At 40.7% G+C, this 15,678-nt stretch overlaps 1 protein-coding gene across 1 annotated transcript; it reads right to left on the minus strand.

Moving 5' to 3' along the window:
- Nucleotides 1-567: 567 nt before the first annotated feature.
- Nucleotides 568-3,400, minus strand: cldn5.L (claudin 5 (transmembrane protein deleted in velocardiofacial syndrome) L homeolog). Its single transcript, XM_041567051.1, has one exon. It carries the CDS (start codon nt 3,059-3,061, stop codon nt 2,411-2,413), a length of 651 nt encoding a protein of 216 aa, XP_041422985.1. The 5' UTR covers nt 3,062-3,400; the 3' UTR covers nt 568-2,410.
- Nucleotides 3,401-15,678: the final 12,278 nt, after the last annotated feature.

Below are 15,678 nucleotides of genomic sequence, written 5' to 3' on the forward strand. Positions count from 1 at the left end.
GCTACATTGCCAACTGATCATCCCACCCAGGACCAAGAAGTAAAACCAGACCGTTTATCCCCAACTGAAGTACTAGCCCAAATTCATAGTTCACAGTGATAGACATGTGAAAGCAAAAGTCTAACTGGTTACTATGGATTACGAGAGAGGTGCAGAATTGCACCTGTTGGAAAGTTCACTTCACTGTGCCGAAATGTGCAGTGCATGCAGATGGGCAGATTTGAAGCATAAATAACAAATGTAAGACGATTCCTTTAGTAAAATGGGGGTCTGCCTGTACCCCACAAGCCTTACAGCCCTCTCTAGCTGTGCATTGAACAATTATAAGCATAAAATCATATGCAGAGGTTTATTTATATGTTAAATGACCGATTCAGTGCAAGATTGTAAAATAGACTTTACAATGTACTTGCACTTTAGTTTACCTTCAAAAGTGTTTAAAAAGAATAAAAATGAAATGAATTTGATAATATAAAGAGATTTAATAGATTTAAACAACATTATGTATATACTATAATAACTGAAGACTTGATTGAATATAACATTAACGGAAGACAAATACAAAAATAAAGCATATAATGCAGCACTTTATTTTGAAACAGTACCAAAGAAATCCAGCCCTGCATTGTAAAAAAAAATGGTCAACACAGAAATATATCCAGTTATTCATGGCAGTGTCAGGAGGGATAGGGGATATATCCCTGCCAAATTTTGTGCAAAGTGAGTTTAACAGATGGCTAACCTGCAGCTAAGTACTGGTAATATAACATTTGGGGCTACCGTTTGTAAAAGTCTGACTGACTGCATAGGATTTCTACTCTGGGATGAAATGTATATGTGGTTTCTGAATTCCCTAACCCACTTGGCCATAAGCTGGTTTATCCATGGCCACTACTATGAAATCAATCACTCTATGGTGATCAATTATGTGTGCAGTTTTGGCATATTGGAGACTATTACTCGTGCTATTGAGGGGTACAGGGTTGGAAGGCCAGCACCCTAAAACAAAGGCTCTTGTGCAAAGTCATGCTCTCCTTTGAAGCAGTATCAAGAAAAGGCAACAATTTGCTCTGTCTTATATAAGCATTCCCCATCGCTCTGTTTGCAAAGAACCTTTCTAACAGGAGAACTAACTGGGTAGATAGTAGATGCACTGCTTAAGGCAGTGGTCCCCAACCAGTAGCTCGTGAGCAACATGTTGCTCTCCAACCCCTTAGATGTTGCTCCTCAAAGCCTCAAAGCAAGTGCTTATTTTTCAATTCCTGGCTTGGAGGCAAGTTTTAATTGCATAAAAAACAGGTTTATGGCCAAACAGAGCCACTTTTAGGCTGCCAATCCACATAGGGAAACTGAATAGCCAATCACATCTTTTATTTGGCACACCCCAGGATGTTTTATAATGCTTGTGTTGCTCCTCAACTCCTTTTACATGTGAATGTGGCTCACGGGTTAAAAAAGGTTGGGGACCCCTGGCTTAAGGTAATGCACTACAAGGCTCTGTAGCACTGAAATGATATAAAGGCATTTTCATAAATAAATCCCTGACATAGTTTATACCCCCAAATCCTTTCCAAAATGGGCAGAGATGGACATTGTGCCCACCTCTTAAACACATTTAAAAAATACATTATACATTTTAAATGTCTGCACTTTGGTTATATATCTCATTTATAGCCTACTCTCTGACTAAGTGCACTGCAGAAGAAGTTAAACAATCTGTACATGAATTAGAAGTGAATACCCTCCCACACAATGCTTATCTGCTTGAACACACGTGTTGGTGGATTCCACCCAAATACATACATCGTATAATAGGACAGAATAAAACGAATATGTGTATGTCATTAAAATGAGATATGCCCAGTGCCCATGTTCAAAGGGAACTCTCTGGTCTTGTCATAATGACGTATCCTTACTCTTCCCCTAGAATAAAGACCAGGAATAAGAAATATGACTGTGCTGGGTCAGTCTGGCAGCCCTAGTTGGAGGCTGGATCCCTGATAGTTGGAGGGCGGCATTAATCTGCCTTGCAGCCCAGGAGCTGGAAAGAAGAGCCCTTGTCAGTGCAGAAGATAAAATACAAAGTAGCTAAATATACATAGTCTATCTGTATATGTACATTGCACGTGGATATAGGATCCCAAGATAACCCAAAGTCTTGTGCCATTAAGTATTGCCGACCCCCTAGAGATATGAGATTTTTTTTCATCTGTAATGAGCCCAACTGGACGGGGTCGCTGCCAGGTCCATGGATCACACCTGCCTGGGTACCAGCTGACAGTTGGAGCTGCTCACAGGGTCGGTAAGTGTCTGAGCCCGCACAGACTGAGGGAAGAGACAAATTACTGTATGTACAGGTCACAGTCCAGCCCTGAGTTAGGACCACGCGTTCCCTGCGACCCCTCACCGACTACACATAGTTCTTTTTGTCATAGTCCCCGTTGGAGGTGGGGATGCGGGGAGCGGAGTACTTGACGGGCAGGTTGCTGATTCCATCTTTCATAGCGAACGAGCAGCACAGGAGGGAGCCCCCAAGCAGGAGCAGGGAAGTGGCCCCCCAGCCTATATACAAAGCGGCCCCCATCTCTCTCTTTTGGGAGGCCGGCACCCGAGGGTCGTAGAACTCGGTAATGACGATATTGGCGATCCAGCAGAGTGGGACGAGCAGCAGGATCCCGCACACAATGTAGATGATGCCCCCGGCGAGCAGCACCCGGCTCTTCACGCTGCTCCCTTGCAGGCAGTTGGTGCACTTGGCGCCCACGATGGTGACCAGCAGCCCGACGAGCCCCACAATGGAGGCCAGTACAGTGAGGGCTCTGCCAGCCTGGAGCTCCGGGTGAAGGGCGAGGATGGAGTCGTAGACTTTGCACTGCATCTGCCCCGTACTTTGCACCACGCAAGTCATCCACAGACCTTCCCAGATAATCTGCGCCACCACGATGTTGTTTTCTATGAAGGCGGACACTTGCCACATTGGGAGCCCGCAGGTCAGGATCACCCCTATCCAGCCCAGGATGCTCAGCGACAGACCAATGATCTCCATTGCGGCGGATGCCATTTCCAGTCACCTCGAGAGCAGTGCGACCTGCGGCTTCTCTACAGTTATCACCGCTCACTCTGTGCCCCAAATGGCCAACTGGATACCAAGCGCTTTCCTGTGCCGGATCTTGTCTCTCTCCTACTCGCCTCTGCTCCTTCCTCAGCTCTGTGAGCCGCTACTTCCCCGCTCCCTCAATAAGTAGCGCTCTTGCACTTGGTCCTCCTTCCTCCAGGGACACAGGGGCAGCCAATCACACGCGACAGCATCTCGCTCCCACCAATCATTGCACGGGGGACTTGTTGATGAGGGGCGAACGTGAAGTAGTGACTAATTGTGGAAAGAAGTCCAGGAGGGGTGAGGAGTCGGCAGCGTTTCAAGTCAGGGAGCACCTGCTGAATGGGAGGGGCTGGTGTGGCCGAGAAATCAAAAGGGAAAAGAAGAAGAGAAAAGACAGAGCAGTGGTAAAACAGTATGTTCCCTGCACAACGCGCTGTCCCTCCGCTGCTCCAACAGAGGAAGGTCCCACTAAACAATAGGGGAGAGAGGCATGAACTCATAGGAAGGTGCCTGGGCACCACTTACAGTAAATTCTCTTCAATAAACATGTTTTTAGGAGGAACATTGCCTGAATAAAAGGCTGTGTGTAATCCAAGTAACACCCTGCAAAGCTTCCTGTCTGCTCCACTGTAGGCTTGAATTGTTCAGCTGTCATCTTATTCTACTGGATATTTGGTACATTCTGATTCCCTATTGTTATTGGGGCACAAGGGCAGTGCTTGAAGGAAGCAAGAGCCCAATAACTCCCCACAGTCACCTCTAGTGCCAAATGAAGGGAAGAAGGGTGATTTTGGGAGTTGTAGTTTCACCACAGAAGAGTAGTAGCTTGGGTAGTCTTGAGGCTTATCAGTGTTGGACCCTAAAAAGTCTGTTTTGCCATTTGCCCTGTGACCACTAAAGACCACCAAATGTCTTATTAAACTGCCATTATGTGGAACCCCAAGCTTCTGCTAATAGCCATAAATACACATGTAAAGCACAGAGCGGGAGATAAAGTTGCATGTAATGTGTCACAGTTCTATTATTAGCCTTTTAGATACTAGTCCAGATGATTGAAACCACAGGTATGGTCACAGGTAAGGTATGGTATTTCCATCTGGCTGTTGGGGGATGCTGGGAACTGTATTTCTACAGTACATGGAGGGAAGCTGTTTGGATATCTCAGTGATGGACCATATTTTTGCTGTAGTTGAACTACACGTGAAACAGACCACACAAACATTAACTCCTACAAGACCAGTTGCAAAGTCGAAAGTTAAGGGGGCAAATTCACTAAGCGACGAAGCGCCTAACGCTAGCGTCAATTCGCTAGCGTTGGGCATTTTCGTTACTTCGCAAATTCACTATTCGCTGGCGTAAATTCGCTAGTGTTACTTCGCACCCTTATGCCTGGCGAATTTTCGCTACGGACGTAACTACGCAAATTCACTAACGCGCGCAGTGTACTGAACGCTACCTTTTACGCTAGACTTCCTTCGCCACCTCAGACCAGGCGAAGTGCAATAGAGTAGATAGGGATTGCTTCAAAAAAAGTTCAAATTTTTTCTAAGTCCCAAAAAACGCTGGCGTTTTTTCTATATTATGGGTGATAGGCTGAAAAAGATGGAAAATTTTTTTGGGGCTCCCCTCCTTTCCCCCTACATTTCCTAACTCATGGCAACTTAACTATACAGTGGGCACATGTGTAGGGCAAAAAAAAAAATTTATTTGATGTTTTGAAGGTTTCCCAGGCATTTGTAGTGATTCTACGTGATTCTACGTATTCCTCCATTGAAATTTGAATTTGGCGCCGTATGCAAATTAACCATCGCTAGCGTAACTTCGCTTAGTGAATCAACGCTAGCGCAACTTCACAACCTTACACTACCCCTGTGCGCAACTTCGGATTTTAGTGAATTTGCGGAGCGCTGGCGAAACTACGCCTGGCGAAGTGTGGCGAAGTGCGGCGAAGTTACGCCTGGCGCAACTACGAATCTTAGTGAATTTGCCCCAAGGGGTGCTGCTTTGTCTGAGGTTTAAACAGGGAAATTACCAAATTGGAGATGTAAAGGGTTCACTTGCATCTAGTTATATTGTAACTGTGAATTTCTATTATGTCTATGAACATGCTTTTCAACTGCTCTTTGGAAAAACAATTTCCAAATTCCAATTCCCATTCGCAGGCACATTGCCAATTTACTTAACGGACAGGACAATCCGTCTGTGAAAGAGACCATTGCTAGCACAGTTTTGCACCCTATCTCCAGACGAATTTTCACTCAAGCGAACGATCGTTACTCCACCAATTTACTAAAGTGTGAATTCTACAGAACGTTACCTCTTTCGCCACCTTAGACCTGGCAAACTGAGAAGATGAAGCTACATCCTCCTCAATCTTATGTCATTGACATCATATCCTGTATGCCAGAAAGTCATAAAAGTTTCAACCATTCGAGGGGCATGCCACATTTGTTTTAGGGTGGGCTCATGTCTAGGGCATTAGAGGATCTCTTTTGTCTTTATTTTGCTTCCTTGGACATTTGTAATAATAAGTGGCCACTTCAAGCATTTGCACCAACATCTCTAATAAAGACATATATAGAACCTATGTGCACCCGTCCTATTCATATTAACCTAAGTGTAAAAGCACTAACAAAGTTTCACTAGGCAGAAACGAACGCTAGCAAATGTTCACTATGAAATGCTTGCGCTGACGAATTAACGCTAGCGAAACGTTGCCAGCATTCGGCTGTAGAGACTCAACTTTGCATTTTACTGAATTAGTGCAGTGGTAGCGACTTTGCGCCTGGCCAAGTGGCGCAAAGTGTGGCAAAGCTTTCACAGGAGAAAATTCACCCTTTGGTGAATTTGCCCCATATGTAAGGAATCCATTTCCAACATGCTGTCATTTGCTTTCCTGTGACAATTACTTTGGGCTTACTTTTATTTTACATTTCTATAGAGCAGAACATTTTTGGTGTGTTTATTTAACCCCCCACTCCACACATACTCCCTTTCATACACATACTTAGAAGAACACAGAAGAGGGTGTGAGGGGTTATCACAAAGAGGTAAAAAAGACCCAGTAGTGTAGACTCCTAGTGGCATCCTAACTGATGTTCAATTTCATTATAAATATATATTTTTACTTCATTCTTTACTCTGATGATTAACTAACACATATTTATGTTTCAGACTGCACTGGTGTCTAAGCAGCTCTGCAGAATACACCATGGGACACATTTATGGATGTGTAGCACTAAGGTATAAGCACTGACTGTGTATCTCACATACAATTTTCTGGATAACTTCTATGCATAGAACAATGGTCCACATTTCTGCTGTTGGTTTTGAAAGTTATAAATGTGAGCTGCATTTAAAAAGCCAAACATAATGTATCTGTAATCTATTCATCCAATGTTGGTCAAAGTTTATTTTTGCAGCAGGAGAAAGTTTCACAACTCCTGACCTAAGATGTGGAGACCTGATACAGTCATAGTTGTGTTTCACTTGACATGCATTATATATAACTCTCTTTGTAACTTTACCTACCTTCCCCCAGACAGTATTGTGTGAAAGATACACCTTAAAGTAAAAGTAAAGTATTACCAAAATATGGTTGTCAAAAACATTTACACTTGTAAATTGCTGAATTTATATATTATTTATTCTTTGTAAATAAGTGTATATAATGATATTTAAACTATGCATATTTTCTATAAATTGTGAAATATATCAAAGCAATAAAAATAGAGGATAATAATATAATAGAATTACCAACACCATAACATCCCAGAAGTCCACTATCACCCCCGTCTCCTCAGGCCAGGTGCCTTGGGGTTATCCTAGATTCTGCCCTGACCTTCACTCCTCATATCCAGTTAAATCATGTCACCTCAACCTAAGGAACATATCCAAAATATGAGCATTTAGCACCCAAGATGCTGCCAAAATCCTTATTCACTCTCTCATCATATCACGTCTAGACTATATTAACTCTCTATTAATTGGACTTTCCCACCAGACACCAGTCGATAATGAACACTGCTGCCAGGCTTATACACCTCAGCAACCGCTCCTCCTCTGCCATGCCACTCTGCCAATCGCTGCACTGGCTTCCACTACTCTTCAGCATAAAATTTAAACTAATGACCCTGACATTCAAAGCACTTCATAACTCTGCCCCACCCTACATCTCTGAACTTATCTCTAGATACTCACCCAAACGCCTACTACGTTCCTCTACTGACCTGCTCCTCACCTCATCTCTCATTACCTCTTCACTTGAACACTGCTGCCAGGCTTATACACCTCAGCAACCGCTCCTCCTCTGCCATGCCACTCTGCCAATCCCTGCATTGGCTTCCACTGCCTTTCAGAATAAAATTTAAACTAATGACCCTGACATTCAAAGCACTTCATAACTCTGCCCCACCCTACATCTCTGAACTTATCTCTAGATACTCACCCAAACACCTACTACGTTCCCCTACTGACCTGTTCCCCGCCTCATCTCTCATTACCTCTTCACATGCTCGCAATCAAGACTTTGCAAGTGCTGCACCCTTTCTCTGGAATTCTCTCCCACAGTCTGTCCAACTTTCTCCCAAACTTTCTGCTTTCAAAAGGTCTCTTAAAACACACTTATTTAGAGAAGTCTACCTCACTCTATTTAGCTACCAAATTCAATGCCATATACTACATATCTCACCTTTTGATCTTGCCCACTACCACATCTTGTGTCTTAACTCCTCCTTTTAGATTGTAAGCTCTCTTGTGAAGGGTCTTCTTCACCATTTGTATCCCAGCTCAGCCCAAAACTATTTCTGTTATTAGGCCTTTTCAATGTTGGTGTTGACTTTAATCTTTGTGAAAATTATAGGAAGTTGAAGAGCTCACTGTTGCTGTGGGTGACTAGGAGGGGAGCAGTGACTTCTGAAAAATCTGTGCAAGCACCTGGTAGCTACTCCAGTCTTTTCATAATTGTTAGCACTGGAGCAGGGCCGGACTGGGAGTAAAAAGCAGCCCGGCAAAAAACTCAAAGCAGCTCACATGTAAACACATGTAGGTGTGTTTTTTTACAAACAATCACTGTTATACCATTGCGATTTTAATAAATAGTGAAATCTGATGCAATCTAATCTGTGAGAAATCCCTGCATTCTGGGTTCTCAGCAAGTTTCAAGATGTTTTGCAAAATACTGTATCTGCCAAAAATGTTTCTAGAAGCTTATTTGCAAAATGTGCCAGCAATGGATAACTGAAATTTGTGAGATTTCAAAACTTTCTGAATTGATTCCCTTGTTTTTACTCCCAACATATTCTTTAAACAGATACTCTGACCTTATAAAGTGGTTAATTACCTATGCAAGGTGCTTCTTTAATCATTCAGAACCCCCCTTCTACAGGCTGTTGCAAAAGCTGGCTACTCTGTGCTACTCTGGGATGGGAAGAGAGAGAGCACAGAGTCGGACTGGAATACCAAAGCATCAGAGAATAATCCTTGTAAGGTCCAGAGCAGGAAAATCACTGATGTCCACCCTGCACCGAAATAGCTGTATTTCATTGACCCAATATTCTTTGTAAGGTATGTTGGGAAAAGTCAAGTTGGTAATCTGAAATGTACTAGATTCTCTCAGTAGAATGCACCAGGCAATGACTATTAGGCCAATGTTTGATCATAAACATTACCTGGAGTCTCTGCTGATTGAGAGCATTGATGCTTTTACTGAGCGGTGTTTGGAAAGATTCTCCTTCACAACCCAACACAGCTAGTGGGCCACCGGATAATGACTAGAGAAAACCTGCAAAGGATAAATAATCCATGTGCCTCCCCCGGGCTCTGCCTAATAAATAGCAACCTTCCACTTATTCAACTAACTTATTTAGCTAGAGGTTGTCCTGACAAATATAAAAAATGGGCTGAATAGACTGAAGCATGCTTTTGAAACGGATGTATATATGTCTATACCAAATGCAACATTGCTTATTGATTGGTATTTAAGAACTACTGTCAGGATTCATATAACAACTGAAACTGCTTTAACAAGAACCTTTGTTTCTGTATCGCATATTCTTAATTCTGTATCCCCCTACCCCAACTTTTTGCTTTCTGTACCCTACCATAAGCAATAAAATGATAAAGAAAACCTGTTAAATAAAAAAAATCCATTTGCCAGTGGCCCAACTTCAGTCCATAGAGCTGTTATGTAAAATACGTTTTAAACCCTCTTGTTCTATGAAACAAAAGCTTTATGGCTAAACTTCACAGGAGATTTTGTAGGATGGCGCCGGATGCAGTCACATGGGTAAAAATATACAGGGCCGGATTTACATAACGGGTGCCCCTAGGCCCGCTGTTGTTCGTCCCCCCCTGTCCCTTCCCTTTTATTCGCTTCAATTTTCATCGTCGGGACTGGAGCAATGGGGATTGTTGCATGGGTAATTTAAAAAACTATCATATCTCCTGTGCTTCCCCAGTGTTTCTGAACCAATGTGGGTGTGGCTGGGCAGCATGCCTCCCCTTAAAATCTTGCCGACCTAGGCCTGGACCTTGGTGGCCTCTTCCCAAATCTGGGCCTGAAAATATAAAGGGACTGATATAAAAATCTGACAAACTACATAGAAGGATTGCCATCTGACTTAACACACCTGTCAGATGCAAACACTGCATGCTGTGTCTTCATGGGCTTGGTAGTTTGCCAGAAGCAGTTGTACAAGGTAAGCAAAAAGGTGGTGCAATGCCACACAGTACACCCTTCCACACTGGCTCGCCGATGAAATAGAGTAAGCCTGCACTGCCACTCAGCCACTAATCAAACCTCTCAGCGAAGCAGTCAAACGGTTTGCACCAAACCAATGGAGTCATAAGGGAGTATTCACTCCCTTCTTCTGATGAGATAAAATCTGATGGTGTCTGACGACTTTTATTTCTCATTGAAAAACATCCAAACCATCCAACTTTATCTGATCTGACTTTACATTCTAGCTATGGGAATCAGATTTTGTAGGATCCAACAAAATCTTGTGCTGTTGCGTGGCAAGATCAGATAAAATTTCACCCCTGAAATCTGATCTCCCGTGTATTTAAGTCTTTAAAAGGCAACGGCTAGTTAGCCACATTGTGCACTTAAATGATGTTTTATTAGTTTAATGTATTTATTAGTCTTCCTTTGTGTTCTTTAGTGTGGCATTGTATTAGTATGGGGCCTATTTATCATGCTGTATAAAATAATTTATTCCGGGAAAAATGTTGAAACATAAAAGGCAAATTTATAAAGCTATGTATTTTCTCTTACCATGCACAGTCGCCATATTTTATGTAGTTATTTTACACCGTTCAAATTTATGGTGTAACTTCAAGTTGACAGTAAAATTTACGTGGCAAGTACAATTCTGCAGTAAAAAATGCCTTTTAACAAATGGGGATTTTTCTTTTTATCTGGAGGATTGCTATTTTTTACACAGCAGTTTCAAACAACACCTGCTTTTTATGCTAGGATTTTACATGGAAAAGTTTTACACTGAAAATGTATACACAGCTTCATATATACTGTACACTGTTATGTACATGGCAATCAGATGGTGAAGTTGTGGTGTATTTGGTTGCAGTTTTTTTTATTTACACAGCATTATAGCTAGGCCCCTATGTGTGTTCATACTGCTTTGCCAATAATTTCAAAATCCACTGATTCCCAAATAATGACATATGTGGATTAGTTCTTTGTATCCTGACACTTTTGGCCTATAATGCTCTAGGGCTATATAAGAAACATGAAATAAGTGTAAGAGGTCAGATTTGGTAAACACTCTCCCATGTCCCCCAGCAGCCACATAGAGCAAACAAGTAGCCAGTGAGATACAAAGTGAAACAAAATGTCTAATCTCAACAATTTCAGATTTCAAATTCAAAGTTATAAGAAATAGAAAATGAAATGCCAAACATTGATAAGAAAGTGCTGCAAAACAAAAATAGGCGTTTGCAAATCTGGGGATGAAAGCAAGTTTTCCAAAGACTCAGCAGATGTGAGTTAAACTCCAGTAAATCATCCCTACTGACATATCAACAACTGAAGCTGCATAAAAACAGGACATCTTAAAGTTCAAAATTACGTAATTTTTTGGGAATCTGTTTAATAGATAACAGCTGCAATTCTGTTCTGTACTGGAAACTGGATTGAAATCTCAGCATAATAGAACCCAATGATACGAAAAGGGCAAAGAAAAAAAAAAAGACTGTAATTTATTTATGGCTTATGCATTTTTCTAACTGAATGGCCAGACTTTAATCTGTAAAATTTTTAATGCTTAAAATGCTGAATAGTTTTCATTGATAGAACAACAATTGACCATGGACACCTTAGTGGTGAGTAGCAGATAAATGTTGCTTAGGGAATGTGGCTTGCATTCAGTGTCTCAACAATTACTGGGCATTTGCAGATAATTATCTGTATGGATTTAATGATGTAATACTATTATAAAGCATCTAACCTCTACAGAGAAATCTGCTAGTGTCTGAATATGGAGGAAACTAAGGCCCAGGCAACATGGTTTTCACTGTGGCCACCTCCGGGTATGATGAGAGATGGGGTGGGTGGAGTTTATAAAAAAAGGAGAAGGAGCAGGAGGCCTGGTGTGGCATAGCACAGGGCAGTGCGGAAGTGGTACTGAGACTGGAATTATATAATGATCACTAAAAACTTGTTTTCATTTAAAGGGATGGTTCACCTTTAAGATAACTTTTAGTATATTATAGAATGGCCAATTCTAAGCAACTTTTCAATTGGTTTTCATTGTTTCATTTTTTATAGTTTTATAATTATTTGCCTTTTCCTGACTCTTTGCAGCTTTCAAATGGGCTTCACCTTCTAAAAAGCAAATGCTCTGTAAGGCTACAAATGTATTGTTATTGCTACTTTTTATTGCTAATCTTTCTATTCAGGTCCTCTCCTATTCACATTCTAGTCTCTTCTTCAGATCAATGCATTGTTGCTAGGGAAATTTGGACCCTATTTACAAGATCGTGTACAATGCAAATTAAAGAGCTGCTGAATAAAAAGCTAAATAACTCAAAAACCTTCAATAAGAAAAAATGAAAACAAATTGCAAATTGTCTCGGAATATTGCTCTCTACAGCATACTAAAAGTGATCTCAAAGGCGAACAACCCCTTTAATGCCATCCATTGTGGACACAGGAATACCTTCTGACACTTCACAACCCATACATTTTAGTGCGAAACACTATCTACTGCTTTCAGTTCACTTGAATGGAAAGCACTGCAAGTTAGCTGTCACCTACAATTAGTACTCAAAGTTAAGCTAATTAATCAGAAACGATATAGGTTGAATATCTATGTTCTGATTGCCTCAAAATATGTGCCGTGCACCTTGCTGCAGTTGTATGTCTTGTCAGTTATGTTGGGCTGAGAGACAGAAAACTAGTGAAAACAGAGGCCAGAGTCCCCGACAAAGTGATTAGCCAGTAAGGATTTTGAATATCTATATTTCTATAGTCCTGCATTTTTCCCCCTTTATAACCAATATAAATGTAAATGAAAGTACGGTTTTGCTGACATGCCAGACATAGAGGCCTCCAGCTGGTGGGTAAAAAAAGTAAGATTGCTGCAGTGCATTTAATCAGCAAAATGTACAGAAAACCTCATCATGCTGATAAATGGAGCTAAGATTTGTAAAACAAGGAGCTGTTTATCAGAGTTTATCAGTGAGGTTATCTCTTCAGTACAAACAAACCAAAATAAGCAGAGAATATATCAGTGCTGGGCCATAGATGGAACAAACATTCTGAAAGGAGTTTGTTCTCACATACCAGATCTTAGCCTTTAAAAATAAATACAAATCTTGTTGATCGATTTCTCATCTGTATCTGGCTTTGCAGCCTTGGAAATTATCAGTCTATAAAGCTCTAAAAGTTATATTCATCAACCAAGTTTTCTTTGATTTTAATCAGCAAGAGAAATTATACATAGCTGTTGGCATGCAGAGGATTACTAGAGAAATAAGCCAGTGAGCCTGCTGAGTATGGACATACACTTCAGTAGGATTACTATAAATATGTTACCCCATTTAATAATGCTGGGAAGCTGAACAATTGGTCTTTGAATTTGTTCATATCCACTCATGTCTGGTACAGACAACCACTGTAGTATTGTATAGTGGTGTTTACTGGCTAATGAAAGTTAATATCTTGGAGCATAATGTGTCATGTGAATACAAGGAAAATTAAAGATAAAGTACATTTTTCTCATTTATATTCTGAAGAAAGACATTCCTCTCAGTATTCCTGATTTAAAATTTAGGCTATAAAAGAAGCAATTTGAACCTAAAATTTGGCACACGATAAAGACAATTTAAGCAACTCCTGACTGTACAGACATTAAAATAGGCTTGAAATAGTGATGGCGGTATTGGCATGGCTTATAGTTTGCACAAAATATCCTTTCTAAAGATGCACGAATCCATTATTTTGGCCGAATACCAAACTGAATCCAAACTCTAATTTGCATAAGCAAATTAGGGTGGGGCAGCGCACAGCTAAAAAAATGTTTTGCTTCCTTGTTTTGTGACAAAAAGTCACATGATTTTAAGAACTCGGATTTAGTTCGGCCAGGCACGAGGATACAGCCGAATCCAAATCCTGCTGAAAAAGGCAGATACCTGACCAAATACCGAATCCTGGATTCTGTGCATCCCTAATCCTTTCTCTTGTTACTTTTTTTATACCTAATTTAGGGAGCTGTTATACCACCTCCCATGGCTGATACCATGGAACACCATTACTACATTAAAGGGATACTGTCATGGGAAAAATTTTTTCAAAATGAATCAGTTAATAGTGCTGCTCCAGCAGAATTCTGCGCTGAAATCCATTTTTCAAAAGAGCAAACAGATTTTTTTATATTCAATTTTGAAATTTGACATGCGGCTAGATATTTTGTCAATTTCCCAGCTGCCCCTGGTCATGTGACTTGTGCTGGAGCAGCACTATTAACTGATCCATTTTGAAAATTTTTTTTTTCCCATGACAGTATCCCTTTAATGAACAGTGTCAGACTGGGACACCAGGGGCCCACCCAAAAAGTTTAGACCAGGGGCCCACCAAAAAACCTCAGACCAGGGGCCCACTCTCAGTGCTAGTATTTTTCCTATCCTCACTCAACCTCTATTCTCCTAGTCTTTTTTTCTTTACATACTATAATCCATTATTCCAACTTTTTAGCCTCTTTTTCTCATAGAAATAGGGAATGGCCATGAAATAGGCCAAACGTTTATTAGCATGAGGGCCCACTGACGCCTTGGCCCACTGGGACTTTTCCTGGTATCCCGGAGTGCCAGTCCGACAATGTTAATGAATTAATGTTAATAATTTACACCCTAATGCTACTTTTACTACTTTAAAAATAATTAGGCAATATGCATGTTAAAGTGTTAACCCATGCCCCATAATGACATATTTATACCTACAAATCCTGTCCCTCTTTAAATAAATGTGCATGCACTAGCACCAATACAAACTGTCCACATCACTCCTCCCATATTGAAGACACCACTGTGTTTCTCTCAGGGAAAACAATGGTTGTCAGAGTAAAGCAGAAGCAAAGTAAAGGAAATACCAGGAAATGCCAGACACAACTTAATGTCATAATTTTCATTCTTTATATATTCTTTTGGGCATAAGTAAACACTTTGAATTTTGATGAGTATTTAATGAGTATTTTATGAGAACACTACTTTAACCTAAGGAACAGAGAATCTTTCAAACATATCCTTACAGGAGCAGCTGGTATTTTAGTTATAGTCTTCCTTTAAAGGAGAGGGATATTATATGGATACCTTTACTATGTCCCTAGCACGTCCTGGAGCCGGTGACAAGTATTAGATAAGCTTCTGATCCCTGAGAATTTCACACAGTTTATCCGAGCCCCAGAATTTCTTTCATGAGACTAAAACGCTATTAGCACATGGCACAAACTCCTCTGAAAGGCTCTTGCAGCAAATTATTCTTGTGCCTTTCCCCACAGACACTTAAGATGTTTCATATGAACAGGACTGCTATAATGCCTTGGTATGCCAAGGGTAAATATCCAGTTGATTCCCCTGCTCAACTTTGGGAAAATGTTTGGCAATGCTGCCACACTCTATTTAATAAAGACTCAAAAGTAATGCCAATCAATGATCTATTCTACAGTATATGCCTTGTGCAACAAAATCCAGGTGCTATAAATAACAGCAGGCTTACTACACAGAATGGTCTCATAAATTTGTGGCACAAAATAATGTTTTCAATCTTCCTGAACTTCCACACGCCCCCCCCCGTCCTCTTTTCTATGCTGCATTCTATACCTGGTTTAATTGTGGAATAGATTGATCCAGTTTAAACTTTTGCACAGTTCGCTATATATGTTGCTCATTGGAATACTTACATATATAACCTACTGGAACCTGCCAAATGTATGTATGTATGTATAACTTTAGTTGTAAAGTGATGTTAGGAGCCGCATCACTGTACAGTGCATACAAGTACAATATATATATCAAAGTATACACAGGGAAGACAAATCACATAATAAATATATACAGAA

The sequence above is a fragment of the Xenopus laevis genome, chromosome 1L (genome assembly GCF_017654675.1).
Source record: "Xenopus laevis strain J_2021 chromosome 1L, Xenopus_laevis_v10.1, whole genome shotgun sequence".
NCBI lineage: Eukaryota > Metazoa > Chordata > Amphibia > Anura > Pipidae > Xenopus > Xenopus laevis.